The 20990-nt window shown below is 44.2% G+C and overlaps 1 protein-coding gene across 1 annotated transcript; it reads left to right on the top strand.

The window, feature by feature from the left end:
• Window positions 1-1754: 1754 nt before the first annotated feature.
• Window positions 1755-20379, top strand: LOC311131051 (cadherin-24-like; the record flags this gene model as incomplete). The annotated part of the gene is made up of 15 exons (XM_084163870.1): window positions 1755-1820; window positions 1923-2165; window positions 4996-5290; window positions 5413-5532; window positions 7571-7738; window positions 11484-11665; window positions 12754-13010; window positions 13141-13277; window positions 13449-13570; window positions 15122-15239; window positions 15521-15829; window positions 17563-17755; window positions 17902-18343; window positions 18495-19375; window positions 20376-20379. The coding sequence occupies 15 exons, from the start codon at window positions 1755-1757 to the stop codon at window positions 20377-20379; spliced, it is 3537 nt and encodes a 1178-aa protein (XP_084019996.1).
• Between the last annotated feature and the right edge of the window lie 611 nt (window positions 20380-20990).

Genomic DNA, 20990 nt, shown 5'->3' with positions numbered 1-20990 from the left:
ATCTGGCATTCATATTGATGAGGTGGCATTAATATGTGCAAAAAAAAAAAATGCCTTTTTCCTTTTCAACAGTATTTTTTTTCTTCTGCGAAAGAATTGATGTGAAGAGGGGAGAAGGGTAGAACAAAGTCGACAATATTTCTTACGATCAAAAGCTCAAATTAGTTATTTGTTCTCAAGCATTAAGAAACTAGGGCAATTGCTGAATTGGAATGAATTAGTGTTGTGTCCCTGATGTAAACATTCTAAAATTGGATAAATTAAACATTCTGATAAATATTACACAGTCATTATGGGTAAATATTTTAACTTAGGCCCTCATTTGCATCTAAATGAATTGGTTTTTTAATACAATTGCAGACATTTTAATTGCACTGTAGAGTAGAGATAAGGCTATTCGATATAAAAAGAGGATGACTAAATCAGGGATTGTTGGGTTGCAGTCATTATATTATTTCTTATCGAGAGAAATAAATATACCTTTGAATATGAGTGTGTGTTTGTGATTGTGTGTTAAATGTGAGAGAGGAAAAGGTAAAGAGTGACAGTGACAAATTCACAGGTAGAGAAGAGAGAGCGGCGAATGCAGAAGGGAGAGGGATATAGATAGAGGAATTGTGATTACACATTTTCAGTCTTGTTAAGTTGGTGACAGCCTTCATTATACAACGCCTGGAAGATCGATGGCCGGGGTCTGACTCTAATACTAACGAAACTCAGATCGTTAAACTTTTGGGAAATGAGGACAGAAATTGATTAAAATATTTATGAGTCCAATTAATCTCTTAAGGGTAACTTCTTCTACTAATGGGCATTGAGGCATGAGGAGGCCACCTTTAGGATGAAATCAATCATCGGATGGACTGGCAATTGTGTCTGACACAGTAAAGTAGTGGAGCTGTGCCACACCCTCTGCCCTTCAGGTCCAAACTCAGCCTCCAGAGACAAAGCTCCCTTATAGGCTCTACATTGAGCTCATAACCTAACACAATAGTCTCATTATACTATGCCCCATTCTGTCAATAAGTATTCAGTGACGTTCTTTAACCAACAGGTGTTATGCTTTATCACTGGTTATGAGCATGTCTGAACCCTTGTAATGTTTTATTATGTTATAAATTGATTATGGTGTCTAATCCTTCAATTCACCAAACACTAAAACATGGACAAATCTGAACATAGACAGTATGCAAAAAAACTGTGCAAACAGTACAGTGCTATTACAATGTATTCCCCACAATGTGGAGTTGTAAAATGGCAGCCAGTTCTCCTCAGGTCTTGAGCAGTTAATGAGAATAGTGTCAACAGCTCGGAATGTCTTCATACCTCCTGCACCTCAGAGCTGTTTGCTTTCCTTTTAATTAAAACAGCTGAGATTATTCTAATTATCTCTCCTCTCAGGTAATCCAGCTCTGAATGAAAACCAAACAGAATGAAGACTGACCCTGGGGATAGCAAAGGAAAGCACATTGTGGCAAGAAGACATAGCAGAATCCAAGGAGAGGAACAAAAATCTCTGGAGAATTTTTGTTGAAACGAGTTGACTAACATATCAACATACCACCTCCGCTATGACCACCCCAACGGTGCTTCTTCTGGTTTTGGTTTGTATGTGGGAGGAGCAGCGAGGAGAGAGCTCACTAACTGTTAGTTTACCAATTCCAGTTCAGAACATTCAGGAAGCCCTAACAGATCCGAGCGCTGGAGAAAACAATGTCTCTCTAGTGAATCATGGTGAGAATGCTGAGGGTCTTATGACCACCCACATCCCACTGGCTCCTGGATTAACAGAAAAAGGAAAGAATGGCCTGGATGAACTGGTACAGATATCAACCCAAACTGCCTTTACCCTTCACACCACTTTGAATGTAATTACATCCAAGAGTGAAGCTGTGGATAATGGGTATAATGTTCACACTCAGTCACTGGAGGCAGATCCCAATGGAGACCCCAGCCATCATTTGAAACTTCAGACTGACTTCCATCCAGAGTCCAGAGTTCTTCCAAAGAGCATCTCTAGGCGGAGCTTGGTGTCTCAGGCAGAGGGGGTGGGGATAACTCTAACAGGGGAGGGGCCTCGCTCTCGTCGTAGGCGGAGCTGGCAGTGGAACCAGTTCTTTGTGATAGAGGAGTACAGAGGACCAGAACCAGTGCTCATCGGACGGGTAAGGCCTCATCACAACAAATGCTCATATACTGTATGTCATTAAAAGTACAGTGTGATTTCAGTGTTATGAAAATGTTCATACTTGTAGCTTTGGTTCAGTTATTCCTAGAACAACAGCATGATGATACAGTACTCTACTAGTCAGACAAACTGTAGTTCACTAAGGATAGTCAGTTTGTACGGTAGGTCGCACCACACCAACAAGGTCGCACCACACCAACAACACCACAGAGCTGACAGGAAGTCAGTGTTCAACCAGTCTGATGATGAGATGATTGAAGATGTTTTAAACCAGTTCGCACCTGATCCATCTAGATCCTGGGAGGTTACTTGTAGCACTTCACAGGCAAAGCGCTGGGCTGTTAATGCAGCTGCTGGCAGTTTGAATGTGTATGTGGATTATATTAGCTGTAACGCTAACAGGGAACTCTGCCAGCCACAGTAGCAGCAGCATACTTTATTATGACACCACAGTTTGGAGCCTCATCAACCAACACTGTGTATACCATATAAACGTTTCATCTTCCTCTCTGCCTGGTATTGATACAGTCAGGGAGGGATGGTAGTCCAGCGATGGAGACATGATACTCTTTCTAGTTGTAGTTAGTGCACAAGTCTGATTCTGGGCTTGAGATAGCTATGATGTCATACGGGAAATCGCATAGGGAGGAGTTTTTTTTTGGTTGCAGCTTGTAGGGCTTTAAGAGAGTTTGATAGTTTCATACATACATCAACGCTCAGACTCACACACATGATTAGAGTGTATGTTCTATGCTGTTTGAAAGACATTGATAGTAAACATTGAGTGGGGTAAGATACAGTACGTGATGGCAATGAATGAGACATTTTCAGGAGGAGAAAATCAACAAGCAGAAGATAGACTGAAGATCCTTGCAATACTGTAAGCGAGGAGGAGAGAAAAGTGAAATGAAAGAGAGTGGGGAGAGTGACAACAGGATGGGGAAAGACAAGTAGCCCTCTGGGAATTCCATCAGAGATCATTTCAAAAAATAATTCCCCTCCACTGTTTTGTTTTTATGGATTGGATAAGTTTCAACCCCGCAGAGAAAACATTTTGCAATGGCGACTGATGCACAGCAGGACTGAGCTAGCAATTAGATTGAGAGTAGGGGGTATGGGTTGGTGAGAGAGAGGGTGGGGGGGGGGGGGGGGGGGGGGGGGGGGGTTAGGCGAGTGAGATGGAAGAATGACAAAGATGTCTCTGGTGGTGATGCGTGGGACCCGAATAAAAGCAGATTTAAGGAGGAAGAAGAGGAGGGGGGTGTTGGAGAAAATAAACCCCCTACTCCCTCATCTATCATTTCTTACTGTGTGTTATCATGTGTTTCTTTAATCCCTAACTGCACGCTCAACTACATACACACACACAGCTTCCCTCTTTTTCTTGCTCCCTCTCTAACACACATATCATACACACGCACACACACTCGCACACAGAGACACTTGTGTATTACGGCTGTATACACCTGCGGTTTATGAATTACAGTTGACATGTATACCAATGTGTTTATGCACCGCTTTGGTATTCTTGGGAAGAAGAAATGCACATCTATGTGATTTAAGGCCTAGGGGCCATAATACTCTTTCGCTCTTGCTCTCTCCAGGCTTATGTGACATAATAATATTCATAATGTTCCTTGCCTATTGCTTGTCTTGAATTTAATTATCATGTGAAAAATATAATAACCACAGTTTGACCACAAAGCTGTGTCCATATTAATGTAAAAACCTGCAGTATATTGCTCAGTAAATATCAAACAACCCATGCTGCTTACTATAGTTAAAATAATGGGTTGTGGTTTAAGACAGAGGTTGTGTTGGTCTGTAACGGAGGGTCCGCAGCGGAGCAGAGGAAAGGATGTGATGTGAATAAGCCTAGTGGATTATGAACATGTGCAGATGTGCCTTAAGGGGAGTGAGATGTGAAGGTTCCTGGTCAGAAAGCCTTCCCTGTGTGATGAAGGCTGAGTAATCCCTTTAGCTTTCTATTTCTGTGTGTCTGGCCTTTTACCCAACCAGCTCCCTGTAATATCCCACAACTGCCATTAAATACTGAACAAGCAAGCACTGTTTACTGCAAAGTAACATGGGCAGACACACAGAGACAGATAGAGAGACAGAGGAAGAAAGAGAGAGAGAGAAAGAGAGAGAGAGAGGAACAGATATGCAGATGGACTGTCAGAGAGAGAGGCACGTTCCCAGAGAGAGAGAGAGAGAAAGGGTGACAGAAAAACAAAGTTAAGGGGCGATACAGAGACAAGCAAACAGATGGATTCAGAAACAGACAGATGGACAGAACAGAATAGAAGACAGAAAGAGCGACACATGCAGATGGACACTTTCGGCTGTCAGTGTTCTGCATGTGTGAGCAGGACATTTGGGGCCACTGTCCACAGTCATGTGCTTTCACCCCCTAACAATCCCCCAGTGGCCTGCTTGGTCCAATGAGTTAATTAGCTGTACGCATCAGTACTCATTCAGCTCCCCTCTGTCCCCTTCACACCTGGTGCCATTCAATTCACACTTACTGAATACCACATCTTGAGCTTGATTCAATCGCTCATTTTACAATCACATGTTTTTGTTTAGGTCGATGATAAATGGTGCTAATGAGGGATGCATTGTCTGTGTCAGTGGTGGCTCGGAGACAATATGTCAAAAGCATCAGTTAAACTATAAACCCTGGCCTTTTAGAGAATAGAGCAGAGAGAACAAAAGTCACTCATTAAGCTAGGCTCAATCCATCCAGCAGAATCCATAGATTACTTTTATGACTTTATTTTTCTGTCTATACCCATCTCCTTCAGCTGCACACAGATATGGACAGGGGCGATGGGCGTACTAAGTACATATTAGAAGGAGAGGGGGTGGGGTCTGTGTTTGTCATCGATGGGAACACAGGCAACATCCACGTCACCAAGTCCCTGGATCGAGAGGACAAGGACCAGTACCGCTTGATTGCTACAGCAACCGACCGCCAGACAGGCCGCGCCCTCGAACCCTCGTCCACATTCATCATTAGAGTTCAGGACATCAACGACAACCCACCTATCTTCCAGGACGAGCCATACACCGCCACCGTGCCCGAGATGGCCAATATAGGTACTATACGTGACTGACAGGACTCCAGCCCTGATCTGTGATTTACATTACAGTCTAGTCAGGCTGTCTCAAGGGCTTATTTGTCATTCCTGTAGTCTCACCACTCCATCTCTCTCTAACAGGTACATCCATAATCCAGGTGACAGCCACGGATGCAGATGACCCTACGTATGGTAACAGTGCCAGGCTTGTGTATGCTGTGACCCAGGGCCAGCAGTATTTCTCTGTGGATCCTCAGACAGGTCTGGTGGGCCTATAATACACACTCCTATCAAGCTACAGTGCATTCGGAAAGTATTCAGACCCCTTGACCTTTTCCACAGTTACGTTACAGCCTTATTCTAAACATTTAAAAACTGAAATATTACATTTACATAAGTATTCAGACCCTTTATTCAATACTTTGTTGAAGCACCTTTGTTGAAGCGATTACAGCCTCGAGCATTCTTGGGTATGATGCTACAAGCTTGGCACACCTGTATTTGGGGAGTTTCTCCCATTCTTCTCTGCAGATCCTCTCAAGCTCTGTCAGGTTGGATTGGGAGCGTTGTTGCACAGCTATTTTCAGGTCTCACCAGAGATGTTAGATTGGGTTCAAGTCCGGGCTCTGGCTGGGCCACTCAAGGACATTCAGAGACTTGTCACGAAGCCACTCCTGCGTTGTCTTGGCTGTGTGCTTAGGGTCGTTGTCCTGTTGGAAGGTGAACCTTCACCCCAGTCTGAGGTCCTGAGTGCTCTGGAGCAGGTTTTCATCAAGGATCTCTCTGTACTTCATTCATCTTTCCCTTGATCCTGACTAGTCTCCCAGTCCCTGCCGATGAAAAACATCCCCACAGCATGATGCTGCCACCACCATGCTTCACCATAGGGATGGTTCCAGGTTTCCTCCAGATGTGACGCTTGGCATTCAGGCCAAAGAGTTCAATCTTGGTTTCATCAGACCAGATAATCTTGTTTCTCATGGTCTGAGAGTCTTTAGGTGCCTTTTGGCAAACTCCAAGCGGGCTGTCATGAGCCTTTTACTGAGGAGTGGCTTCCGTCTGGCCACTCTACCATAAAAACCTGATTGGTGGAGTGCTGCAGAGATGGTTGTCCTTCTGGAAGGTTCTCCCATCTCCACAGAGGAACTCTGGAGCTCTGGCAGAGTGACCATCGGGTTCTTGGTCACCTCCCTGACCAAGGCCCTTCTCCCGCGATTGCTCAGTTTGGCCGGGCGGCCAGCTCTAGGAAGAGTCTTGGTGGTACCAAACTTCTTCCATTTAAGAATGGAGGCCACTGTGTTCTTGGGGACCTTCAATGCTGCAGACATTTTTTGGTACCCTTACCCAGATCTGTGCCTCGACACAGTCCTTTCTCGGAGCTCTACGGACAATACCTTCGACCTCATGGCTTGGTTTTTGCACTGACATGCACTGTCAACTGTGGGACATTATATAGACAGGTGTGTGCCTTTCCAAATCATGTCCAATCAATTGAATTTACCACAGGTGAACTCCAATCAAGTTGTAGAAATATCTCAAGGAAGATCAATGGAAACAGGATGCACCTGAGCTCAATTTCAAGTCTCATAGCAAAGGGTTTGAATACTTATGTAAATAAGGTATTTCTGTTTTTTTCCAAACATTTCTAAAAACCTGTTTTCACTTTGTCATTATGGGGTATGGTTTGTAGATTGATGAGGATTTGTATTTATTTAATCAATTTTAGAATAAGGCTGTAAAGCAGGGTTGCCCAACCCTGTTCCTGGATAGCTACCCTCCTGTAGGTTTTCACTCCAACCCCAGGTGTTACTAACCTGATTCATTTTTATTTTATTTTATTTTTTTAATACCATTCATCTTATCAACATGCTAATTCTTAGAATCAGGTGTGCTAGATTAGGGTTGGAGCAAAAACCTACAGGACAGTAGCGCTCCAGGAACAGGGTTGGGCAGTCCTGCTGTAAAGTAACAAAATGTGGAAAAGGTCAAGGGGTCTGAATACTTTCCGAAGGCACTGTCCATGTTAGCCATATGGTAACCATGATGATGAACAGACTACAGTATGCCCTGTGATCTGTAAAGATACCATATTGTGTACTTCTGTGGTCTGTATGTACAGCAATAGACAGTCCACAGGTATTCTATGTACATAAAGGCTTGTGACATAGCAATATGTGACATTAAAGCAGATTACTCATCCTGGTGCAGTCTGCTTGCCCCTTCAGCTGTGATCATTGTCATTGCAATGCGTCATGTGGTTATTTACTGTCCTCTGTCCTCTCCTCGTCCTCTCTGCCAGGTGTCCTACGTACTGCTGTAACTGACATGGACAGGGAGAGTCAGGACACATATCTGGTCGTCCTTGAGGCCAAAGACATGGGGGGGCACCTGGGGGGGATGTCAGGGACGACCACAGTCACTGTAAGGCTGAGTGATGTCAACGACAACCCCCCTCACTTCAGAAAGAGTGAGCAACATTACTGTTACTGTTTTGTTATTGGCATATGTCATGTATTACAGCCTAGTAACGCTCCATTCGTGTGTGTGTGTGTGTGTGTGTGTGTGTGTGTGTGTGTGTGTGTGTGTGTGTGTGTGTGTGTGTGTGTGTGTGTGTGCGTGCATGCATGTGTGCGTGTGTGTGATTAGAGTGATGAAATGCCTTGTAATGTGGCACTTGTGATGGTGCAATGATCTCTCTGCTGCTAAGAGCACCTTTAGGGTCTTCTCTGCCAGGGTTGTGTCACGCAACAGCTGTGAGAAGAGACTGTGCTTTAATTTTAGTGTGTGTTGCTTGATATGCGCATGTGGCTCTTCTTTCATCATTGCAAACTAATTAATAAATACCATGAATGAGCTGCTTTCCTCTTCCTCCTCCTCCTTCTCACCATTATCATCACCATCGTCTTCAGCATCATTATTATATAATTGTCATCAATCTGAATTAATAACATCTTGAGATTGCTCTTTTAGGTTTCTCAACAGCACTAAGCTAGCCCTTCATGGAAAACAGTGAGAGATAATGTCAGTCTTTTCTTATCCAAGCGCTTCTACATTCTATTCTATTAATATTTCATTTAAAGTTCAGTCGTTTCTGCTCCAATAGACAATAAAATCACTGCCGAATATAACGCTCTGAGACACAATACATTCCTCTATACTGTGTTCCTATTTTATCACTTTCCCTCTCCTTTCTTGCTGTCCCGTCACTCTTCCCCCTCTTTATTTGTGTTTAGTGAGTCCGCCAGATCAGAGGCAGTAGGGTTGACAACGTGTTATATTGATAGGTGTGTGAATTGGACTGTCACGCCCTGACCTATAGAACTCTAGTTAGTTTGGTCAGGGTGTGAATATCATGTGTGTGTTTTTCTATGTGGGGATTCTATGTTTGTATTTCTATGTTTGGCCGGGTGTGATTCCCAATCAGAGGCAGCTGTCGCTCGTTGTCTCTGATTGGGGATCATACTTAGGCAGCCAGTTTTCCTGCCTGTGTTGTGGGATCTTGTTTGTTTTCGGTGAGTTTGGGCTTGTTAGTGTATAGCCTTCCGACGTCACGTTTCGTTGTCTTTTGTATGTTTATTCAGTCTGACCCGTTCATCAACGATCGTGACATGGACCCTATTGCTGTCCTCCTGAGCATTCGAAATGTAATGAGTACTTTTGGGTGTCAGAAAAATGAATGGGAGTAAAACGTACATATTGTCTTTAGGAATGTAGTGGAGTAAAAGTTGTCAAAAATATAAATAGTAAACTACAGATACAGTGCCTTGCAAAAGTATTCATCCCACTTGGCGTTTTTCCTATTTTGTTGCATTACAACCTGTAATTTAAATTGATTTTTATTTGGATTTCATGTGATGGACATACACAAAATAGTCCAAATTGGTGAAGTGAAATGAAAAAAATTACTTGTTTCAAATAATTCTAAAAAATAAATAACGTAAAAGTGGTGTGTACGTACGTATTCACCCCCTTTGCTATGAAGCCCCTAAATAAGATCTGGTGCAACCAATTACCTTCAGAAGTCACATAATTAGTTAAATAAAGTCCACCTGTGTGCAATCTAAGTGTCACATGATCTCAGTATATATACACCTGTTCTGATAGGCCCCAGAGTCTGCAACATCCCTAAGCAAGGGGCACCACAAAGCAAGCGGCACCATGAAGACCAAGGAGCTCTCCAAACAGGTCAGGAACAAAGTTGTGGAGAAGTACAGATCAGGGTTGGCTTATAAAAAAATATCCAAAATTCTGAACATCCCACAGAGCACCATTATATCCATTATTAAAAAATTGAAAGAATATGGCACCACAACAAACCTGCCAAGAGAGGGCCGCCCACCAAAACTCACGGACCAGGCAAGGAGGGCATCAATCAGAGGCAACAAAGAGACCAAAGATAACCCTGAAGGAGCTGCAAAGATCCAAGGCAGAGATTGGAGTATCTGTCCATAGGACCACTTTAAGCAGTACACTCCACAGAGCTGGGCTTCACGGAAGAGTGGCCAGAAAAAAGCAATTGCTTGAAGAAAAAAAAGAAGCAAACACGTTTGATGTTCGCCAAAAGGCATGTGTGAGACTCTCCATACATATGGATAAGGTACTCTGGTCAGATGAGACTAAAATTGAGCTTTTTGGCCATCAAGGAAAACGCTATGTCTGGCGCAAACCCAACACCCCTCATCACCCCGAGAACACCATCCCCCACAGTGAAGCATGGTGGTGGCAGCATCATGCTGGGGGGATGTTTTTTATTGTCAGGGACTGGGAAACTGGTCAGAATTGAAGGAATGATGGATGGTGCTAAATACAGGGAAATTCTTGAGGGAGACCTGTTTCAGTCTTCCAGAGATTTGAGACTGGGACGGAGGTACACCTTCCAGCAGGACAATGACCCTAAGTATACTGCTAAAGCAACACTTGAGTGGTTTAAGGGAAACATTTAAATGTCTTGGAATGGCCTAGTCAAAGCCCAGACCTCAATCCAATTGAGAATCTGTGGAATGACTTAAAGATTGCTGTACACCAGCGGAACCCATCCAACTTGAATGAGCTGGAGCAGTTTTGCCTTGAAGAATGGGCAAAAATCACAGTGGCTAGATGTGCCAAGCTTATAGAGACATACCCAAGAGACTTGCAGCTATAATTGCTGCAAAATGTGGCCCTACAAAGTATTGACTTTGGGGGGGTGAATAGTTATGCACGCTCAAGTGTTCTGTTTTTTTGTCTCATTTCTTGTTTGTTTCACAATAAAAAAGATTTTGCATCTTCAAAGTGGTAGGCATGTTGTGTAAATGAAATGATACAAACCCCCAAAAATGCCAAGGGGGGTGAATACTTTCGCAAGCCACTGTACCCCAAGAAACGACTTAAGTAGTACTTTAAAGTACACTGCTCAAAAAAATTAAGGGAACACTTAAACAACACAATGTAACTCCAAGTCAATCACACTTCTGTGAAATCAAACTGTCCACTTAGGAAGCAACACTGATTGACAATAAATGTCACATGCTGTTGTGCAAATGGAATAGACAACAGGTGGAAATTATAGGCAATTAGCAAGACACCCCCAATAAAGAAGTGGTTCTGCAGGTGGTGACCACAGACCACTTCTCAGTTCCTATGCTTCCTGGCTGATGTTTTGGTCACTTTTGAATGCTGGCGGTGCTTTCACTCTAGTGGTAGCATGAGACGGAGTCTACAACCCACACAAGTGGCTCAGGTAGTGCAGCTCATCCAGGATGGCACATCAATGCGAGCTGTGGCAAGAAGGTTTGCTGTGTCTGTCAGCGTAGTGTCCAGAGCATGGAGGCGCTACCAGGAGACAGGCCAGTACATCAGGAGACGTGGAGGAGGCCGTAGGAGGGCAACAACCCAGCAGCAGGACCGCTACCTCCGCCTTTGTGCAAGGAGGAGCAGGAGGAGCACTGCCAGAGCCCTGCAAAATGACCTCCAGCAGGCCACAAATGTGCATGTGTCTGCTCAAACGGTCAGAAACAGACTCCATGAGGGTGGTATGAGGGCCTGACGTCCACAGGTGGGGGTTGTGCTTACAGCCCAACACCGTGCAGGACGTTTGGCATTTGCCAGAGAACACCAAGATTGGCAAATTCGGCACTGGCGCCCTGTGCTCTTCACAGATGAAAGCAGGTTCACACTGAGCACTACTAAATGATATGTTTAGTCTCTCTCTCGCTCTCTCTCTCTCTCTCTAGGTGCCTGGTCATTCTCTATCTCTGAGCTGGCAGCACCAGGGGTGGAGGTGGGTCGCCTCTCAGCAACAGATGCTGATCTGGGAGATAATGCCATGCTGGAATATACCATCCTGGACGGAGAGGAGGGGGACACATTTAACATCACCGGAAGAGACCAAGAAGCTGTCATTGTACTAAACAAGGTGAGAAATAAATAAGGGAGACCAGATGAATACTGTACGTAGCTCTTAATCAGACTCAAGTCAAAAACATCCACAATGGCGTAAAATGAGGATTAAACTAAGCATAGCTCCTCCAAGGCACTCTTACCAGGAAGTTAATTTAGTGAAAAACATATAAAACAGCAGGACAGTGTTGCCTGTGGAGACTTCAGTCAGCCATAGTCAGGCCTGGTAATAGGATGCTTTGAATAAATATTTGGTCTGGAAACAGTAATTTAACAGTTTTCCCTTGCAATCCTGTTGTGTGATTGCACGAATACTGCAAATTTAAAGATATGCTCTGGAACATTGGCGAATACTATGTATTTTTAAAACCTCTCGCTTTTGACCACGAAAATCCCTAGTTTGAAAGCAACTTTTTTTCTTGACGCTGTGCTGCGCCATTTTCCCCCACGTGTGCCAGACCCCAAGCAATTTGAGTTCAACCAATGAGCTTCAGCCCCTCGCCATATGAGTGACAGCTAGCAAGATGCACATGATGCACACACAGCAGAGCGAGAGAGAAGATATGTGACGTAGTACGCCATTTTTGGGGGACCAATATTGGCTTGTGAGTGCTACTTTCTAAGCTACTGGCTAAAAAGTATACAAAAGTACCGGAGAATTCCTTTAATTATCTCAAACAAAGCATTATCTCACCATGGGTGGCTTGAAAATAAGCAATAGACAAAAAGGGATTCAAATACCATGGACTGTTTGCACAACTAATACAAAAATGAAAGATTCCGACTAGCAGTTGAATTTAAATCACCAACTGGAAAATAGGCTGTGAGCCTGTGTTTTTTTCAGTGTTGTGTCGAGTACATTTAACAAAGTTTGTGAGACAAGGGTGAGAGTATGAGATAGAATGAGGTAATGATTAGTGAATGTGGGAGTGAAATAATTATGGAACAAGGGTAGGAAAAGGGCATGATGAAAAGAGGGGGAGCAAGAGAGTGTTCGAGTTAAGGAGGGAGATAGAGAAGAAGCAAAGGAGAGAGATAAATAATAGACAAAAATTGTTATAGAAAAGTATAGTAAAACATAATTGGCTGTATTTCTCTCCTCAGTTGCTGGACTATGAGAGTCGCAGTTCATTCTCGTTCTCAGTGGAAGTTGTGAACCCCGTGGTGGATGCTCGGTTCCTAAGGAAAGGTCCCTTTAAGGACCGTGCAACCGTATGGGTCATGGTCCTCAACGCAGACGAGCCCCCCCGCTTCTCCCGGTCCCGTTACCGTCTGGATGTGTCTGAGAACTGTCCTTCTGTCTGCAGCGTGGGCCGAGTATCTGCTGTTGACCCAGACACAGGACAAAGCACCAACATCAGGTAGGCTACACTCACTTAGTCAGCCAGTCAGTCCGTCAGTCTGTCTGCCTGTCACTCACTCACTCACATTTTCTTTACTCAAACTATTCTCTCTCCCCCTCCTTCTCTCCCCCATGTCGCTCTCTTTCAGGTACTCCATTGATCCCCAGTCTGACCTGGAGGCTCTGTTCCGTATTGCTTCTGACAGCGGCCTTATCACTACGGTGATGGAGTTGGACCGGGAGCGCGAGCAATGGCATAATATCACTGTCATCGCCACACAGAGAGGTATGAGGTTCCAGTCCTCTCAGCCTCAGCTGCCCACAGGCAATACAAGCGCTCTGGCTTAGTACAGAGTCAAGTTTTCCCTCATATCACTCATTGTAGCCCTGGTGATGGCTGTGAAATGCTGTGATGAAGTTGAAGTTAAACTCACCAGGCACTCCTTTCCTTTTCCAGACAATCCCAACCTTGTGACCAGGGTTGTGGTTGCCATAGAGACACTGGACCAGAATGATAATGCACCAGAGTTGGACAGGCAGTACACAACGTCTGTGTGTGACTCCAGTACCCCTGGACAGGTCAGTGCTTCTAACACTTACACACATAACTCTGACACTGCACTTTATCAGTCTGTCTATCTATAGCCCTGCATGCTGATAACCATAATGCTAATTTCTGACTTCAACCTTCAGGACAATTATTTTTAGAAGTCTTTGAAGACTCTCCTATTCCTTTTATTGTCTCCTTTTATGAAATTGACTCAAGATCAATTGAGTCACTGTTTCTGTTTCTCTTCTTCACCTTATTGGTGTAATGAGTCCTGTTTCTCCAGAGTAATTTTTCTCCAATGCCATTTGGCTGAGTTGTGTGACTGAGTTGTGTGACTGAGTTGTGTGACTGTAACCAGGTTTCCATCCAACCTTTTTATGCGATTAAAATACATGTCGGATAAAAAATGTAATGACAGGCCTGATGGAAACCGCAAATTTGTCGGTAAACTCCGGTCTGGAGCGTGAAGTCACGAGCTCTGCTGGTCGGCTACTGCGTAGCAACTGTTGTTATTATACCTCAGTGGTAGCTACCTAGCGGTGCCAAAAGCTCTGGTCTGCCCTAGAAAGCCTATATAAATTACGATCACCAGAACGGCCAAAGCCCTCAAAAAATGGACGCCCATTTTGGCCTCTAAAATTAGTTTATCATGATCAAATTCGATCCCCACTGTGAATTATTTTCAAGTTCGCTACAAATCGAGATATTTAATGAAATAGTGATCCATTCTGACTACTATATTTGTCCAATCATGGGCTGGTAGGCTACAAGGAGGTTCCCAGTTAACTCTCTCAGGCAGGATGAAAACAACTACATCGACCATGATCCTTTGCTAGTTATGGTCACTTTCACCATGATTTTTTTGGTGCCATTCAACCCCATTCAGCAATATCAAAGATTTTTAACCCAAGATGGACCACAGCCTGTCTTTTCCAATGGAAGCAAATTAATCATAGAGGGCAAAACAAGCAAGGAGGTGGGCCGAGCCAAGCACGAGCTAGCGAGATCTTTTTGGCACGTTCTAGCATGTATTTGCATATTTCCGTTAGGAAATGCCTACTCTGTGAAGTGCACGTGTGCAATAACTAAATTCGCCCTTGCACTCCTTCTAAGCAATAAAAAAAATTGAAACTTTGGAAAAGGGTAAAGTATACAAACCTTAGTCCACTACAGATTATCGTTTTGGGAACAGAAAACTGTATTGAGATCAAATGGTTCAATGATGAGAGAATTTGCAGAATGACAGAATTGCCAAAATACATCTCGCTCCATCTTCTCCCACTGCCGGCCACTGGGCCATATTTGGTAGTGAGTGAAAACATCTGATTCAGTGTTCTATCTGTGGAATATGTTTTCCATAGGAATATGTGGATGACGTCAGCGCTATCTCTATCTACTGGTTTTAATGTCTATGCATCACGCACAGACTTTTATCAGCAACAAGTCAATTTGATGGAATCACATCTCTGGTGGGAAAATGCGGATATTTGAATATTTGCATGAAAATCTGTCGCCAATTGGATGGAAACCTAGCTTGTGAGGTCCAATAGAGGTTCTCCTCTCTCTGCTCTGTATCCCAGGTTGTTCAGGTGGTGAGGGCAGTGGATAGGGACCAGGGAGGTCAGGACGCCACCATCCACTTCAGCATCCCTCCAGAGTCCAGCTCTGCTCTAAACCTCACCATCATGGAAAGTGGAGGTGCATTCTAGCTATGTTCAACCTCTATGTCAAGCGGTCACCCTCCTCAACCCTCTTATGCATGTCAAATCAGAAATTCTGCAACTGGATTATCAATGACAACATGCTTGTTTTTTTTTACATGCTTGATGACAGTGCGCCTGCATCTTACAGTAACGATATAGGCCTGTTGAATTGAACTGAAATTCATATTATGACGTATATCTGGAGAATGGCATTCATGTACAAGTGACCTGATGACTGACTTGAGTTTCTGGTGTTATTGTCTTATTTAATCCCAGGTGCCACAGCCAGCCTGGTTCTCCAGTCGGCCCTGCAGCCCCTCCCTGACTTCTCCTCCTCCCTCCTCACACTGCACGTGCCCATTGTGCTGCGGGATGGCGCGTCCGGCCTCACCAACACTGGGACAGTCACCGTGACCGTGTGTCCCTGTCTGAGAGGGGGCATGCGGGCCGAGGAGAGGGGGAGACAGAGGGACAGGGGCTGGGAGAGACAGACGATATGTCTGCCCCTGCCCTCCGCCTCTCCATCACTCATCTTCAGTATGGTCACCCTGCTGGCCCTGCTGGCCTGTGTCACTACGCTGCTAGGTAAGACTGGAGGACTACTGTCTGATGTATATTACATGTACAGTGGTGTGAAAAAGTGTTTGCCCCCTTCCTGATTTGTTATTTGTTTGCATGTTTGTCACACTTAAATGTTTCAGATCATCAAACACATTTCAATATTAGTCAAAGATAACACAAGTAAACACAAAATGCAGTTTTGAAATGAAGGTTGTTATTATTAAAGGAAAACAAAATCCAAACCTACATGGCCCTGTGTGAAAAAGTGTTTGCCCCCCCTGTTATAACACAACTCAACTGTGGTTTATCACACCTGAGTTCAATTCCTCTAGCCACACCCAGGCCTGATTACTGCCTCACCTGTTCTCAATCAAGGAATCACTTAAATAGGACCTGCCTGACAAAGTGAAGTAGACCAAAAGATCCTCAAAAGCTAGACATCATGCTGAGATCCAAAGAAATTCAGGAACAAATGAGAAAGAAAGTAATTGAGATCCATCAGTCTGGAAAAGGTTATAAAGCCATTTGTAAAGCTTTGGGACTCCAGCGAACCACAGTGAGAGCCATTATCCACAAATGGCGAAAACATGGAACAGTGGTGAACCTTCCCAGGAGTGGCCGGCTGACCAAAATTACCCCAAGAGCGCAGCGACGACTCATCCAAGAGGTCACAAAAGACCCCACAACAACATCCAAAGAGCTGCAGGCCTCACTTGCCTCAGTTAAGCTCAGTGTTCATGACTCCGCCATAAGAAAGAGACTGGGAAAAATGGCCTGCATGGCAGAGTTCCAAGACGAAAACCACTGCTGAGCAAAAACAACATTAAGGCTCGTCTTATTTTTACCAGAAAACATCTTGATGATCCCCAAGACCTTTAGGAAAATACTCTGTGGACTGACGAGACAAAAGTTGAACATTTTGGAAGGTGTGTGTCCCATTACATCTGGCGTAAAAGTAACACCGCATTTCAGAAAAAGAACATCATACCAACAGTAAAATATGGTGGTGGTAGTGTGATGGTCTGGGCCTGTTTTGCTGCTTCAGGACCTGGAAGAGTTGCTGTGATAAATGGAACCATGAATTCTGCTGTCTACCAAAAAATCCTGAAGGAGAATGTCCGACCATCTGTTCGTGACCTCAAGCTGAAGCGAACTTGGGTTCTGCAGCAGGACAATGATCCAAAACACACCAGCAAGTCCACCTCTGAATGGCTGAAGAAAAACAAAATGAAGACTTTGGAGTGGCCTAGTCAAAGTCCTGACCTGAATCCTATTGAGATGCTGTGGCATGACCTTAAAAAGGCAGTTCATGCTCGAAAACCCTCCAATGTGGCTGAATTACAACAATTCTGCAAAGATGAGTGGGCCAAAATTCCTCCACAGCGCTGTAAAAGACTCATTGCAAGTTATCGCAAACGCTTGATTGCAGTTGTTGCTGCTAAGGGTGGCCCAACCAGTTATTAGGTTGTAGGGGGCAATCACTTTTTCACACAGGGCCATGTGGGTTTGGATTTTGTTTTCCCTTAATAATAACAACCTTCATTTCAAAACTGCATTTTGTGTTTACTTATGTTATCTTTGACTAATATTTAAATGTATTTGATGATCTGAAACATTTAAGTGTGACAAACATGCAAACAAATAAGAAATCAGGAAGGGGGCAAACACTTTTTCACACCACTGTATGTATGTCGGTCAGTTGGTCAGTATCCCGTGTGTGGTATTTACAATGATGTGCCTCTCTCTCTCTCCCCCAGTGGTGTGTGCTCTGTCTCTGTCTCTGCGGCATCAGAAGCAAGACTCCCACTCCCCATTTGAGGAGGATGATGTGAGGGAGAACATCATTACTTACGATGATGAAGGGGGAGGGGAGGCAGACACTGCTGCCTTTGACATCACCGCGCTCCAGAGCTTACACAGAGTACAACGCATGCAGGACAGCAGGAACATGTGAGATGTGACGTTGGTTTGTGTAGTGTGGGTGTTCGTGTGCGTGTGGCCGTGTGTTTGTGACATGTGCCGTTTGTGAGGGAGTGTGGGCGTGCAGATGTGTCTGTGTGTGTGTTCCTCTGCCTTATGCTGTTCTCTTCCAACAGATGGTACACCCAGCAGAATCAGGCCAGGGCCAGGACGTACAGCTGGCGCCGGACCCCACACTCTGCTGCGGACCCACAGCGTCCAGGCTCAGCCCCTTTGTACGGACACCTCTGCTACAACATTCACACCCTGCCTGTCCTCAGAGACTTTCACGAGGGGCCCACTCCATTCCAGTCAGGTCTGCAGCTGGCCAAACTAATGGGAACCTATGGGCTTCCTTGCAATCACATGGATAATAATTCTCTAGTCATCCAGAACCAGGGCACCTTTGATCTACTGGAGCCTGAGGTGATTCATCTCAACCCTGCTGAGCCATGGTGCCCCAGCAGAGATGGACCAGAGAGCTGGGTGGCTGACAGCAGACCCACAGAAAGAGAGGGAGGCAGGGAGACCAACGCTGACACCCAGCAGCAGCTGCATCCAGAGCAGGGACCAATCAGAGTCAGATATTAACTTTTATATATAATGGGTGTAACAATGTTGTTATTATCAACCTCAGCTGTCTCAATGTTATTTTGGTCGATCTCTCTCAGACAATTTTTCCTTTTAAAGTATTTGATATTCCTCATAAAATTGTGTATTTCCTCCCCAGACACAGCCTGAGTCTGTACTGACAGATGAAGCACTGGTTCTGAACTATTCTGTCCCAAATGGCTCATCCTCTCAGAGTCACAGCAGCAGCATCTCTTCATCAGAGCAGCAGGAGAACAAGCCAGATCTCTCTCCCTCCCAGACCACCACCACCACCGGAGCCTCCAGCTCTGCAGTAGACGATACAGATTCCTCTACTCTTCCCAGCTCAGAGAAGAATGAAGACACTGTTGGTGTTAGCCAGATAAATACTAATCACACCCACACTAATCTACTGGGGGACTCAACATACAGCATTGTGGGTTCACTAAACCAGGGCAGTGGAGGGATACCTGTGACCGGGACTACTTTGTATCCAGGCAGTGCAGAATTCCTGAATATGTATGCGCTGGGTAGGAGGGACCTGACCCCACAGCTACTGCCCGTTTCTGGAGGCATGCTGGGATACAGCAGGGGGTGGGGCTGTGGGAGGGGACTGGTGGCTGACAGGGAAGGGGGTGGGGCTAACTGTAACTCCTCCCTGCCTGTGAGGATGGAGGAGTTCCTGAAGCACCGTCTGGACCAGGTGACCTTTGACCTATCCCAGCCACCTTACGACTCACTGCAGACCTATGAGTTTGAGGGGGGGGACTCTCGGGCGGGGTCGCTGAGCTCACTGGAGAGCGAGGGAGAGAGGGAGGAGGAGAGAGTGAGGGAAGCAGTAGACGAGTTGGACAAGAAGTTCCATAGGCTAGTGAAGATAATCGAAGAGAGAGAACAAGAAAATAAGTGTGAGAGAAGATCAGTGGAGGAGGAGACACTGGAAGGAGATGGAAGCCAGAGTTTGGTTGTCAATGTGACGAGCAAAACAGAGAGTGTGGGTGAAGGGAAAGAGACCTCAAGGTGGGATTTTTAGAGAACCTGCGAATCAAAGATACTGAATAGGAGTTTGGCGAGGAGAGAAACACTGCAACGGATGCAATTTAAAAGCAATACGGGGTGTTATGCACAACTTCAGAGAGAAAGTTCTGTTCAATGACTAAACTTCCTGCTCGTTGGCAATGCAGCACAGCCAAGACATGCCAGAGGATGCATTCAGCACACCTCATGAACTCACCCTTCTGTGTTTATTAAAGAGCATATAAAATCTGTCACTTTTAGACCGCCCTTGTAACTGATATGAATAATTCACTTAAGATTTCTAAGCTAAAGTTATGAAAAATTCACTTTCTGAAATATTGATTCCCAGCCCTGAAAGCTGCATTGTTGGAAAATAGGCCTCATGAAAAATGTAATGGAATTGTGGTATTTAATATTGATAGTTTGATAGGGGCACTCTCACTCAGAACACTGTGTTCCCAAATGCATCATTTAAACTGAATTGAACCAATTTTAAAAATCACACTTGCGTAATGCACACAACGATACATGAAGCTAATTACATCCTGTCAAATGGAAGCTGTTCTGATGATAACATCTCAGTAGACACTCTAGTATACAGGTGCTATGTTAAGTCACAATCAGGAGGGAGCTCCTCAGAATTGAATAGCCAACCAGGCTATGTAGTGTAATTCCCAGTAATTATAATCACAGTAGTAAATTCTATGAAATACTATGCAATTTGCACACAGACCTGAGATAATACATCCTTGAAGAAAGGAGCCTTGTAAAAAGTATAATATGTTTTCTACTATAGAGACATGATTATGTGCATATTGTAAATATCAACTTCTGCAATGTGGCGATTATTCAGTGGAGGATTTCACATAAACCAAGAAAGTGTCCCTTTATGAGTAACACTGTCATTATTTCACTCACTGAATAAGAAAAATGACATCCCTAATTTGTAGTGATTAAATGGTTGGTGTTGAATATGTCTCTTGTGACATGTTATTTCCCCCAGATAGTTCAGATATAAACATTATGTGCAATATAAACCTGTTTATTGATTTTAGGGCAGGTATATTCATGGTGGGCAGTAGTGATATTCTAGTCTTGATTTAATCTTTGCAACCCTTCCTACTGCACAAGCTTGCTCTTTCTTCAAAACCTGACATGGAATTGGGAAAGCATATACACGCAATCTTACTGTTGACTATACTATGAATAATTTAACTAAAGAATGATTAATATGACCACCAATCAATATTTCCCCCAAAAGATCCAGATAATCTGATTTGCAAACACTGTATGGCTCATTTCTACTACTACTGCAAAAACGCATTGCTTTTAGAATGAGCTATTAGTGATAACAATGTTACTTTCGATTACTGTGTGACGACTACATTTAGCAGAGACTGGGAGCCTTGGCCAAACTGATATTTGTTTGTCCCACCAGCCCTCTCTGTGATCACAAAGGGAAATTAAATCCAACCATCTGACAAACAATCCTTAGCTCTTTGGGTAGAAAAATGAGGTGTGGAGATTGTCCTGGGGCTTATAGGAAGAAGAGAGGACAATGAGAAAGAGGAGTAAATTAAAACTATGAATGAATAGTCTAAGGATAAATTAGAGAAAC

Source organism: Coregonus lavaretus, assembly GCF_964263955.1.
Source record: "Coregonus lavaretus genome assembly, chromosome: 6".
NCBI classification, from domain to species: domain Eukaryota; kingdom Metazoa; phylum Chordata; class Actinopteri; order Salmoniformes; family Salmonidae; genus Coregonus; species Coregonus lavaretus.
The sequence above is the reverse complement of the archived record's forward strand: the minus strand, read 5'-3'. Positions and strand labels throughout refer to the sequence as shown.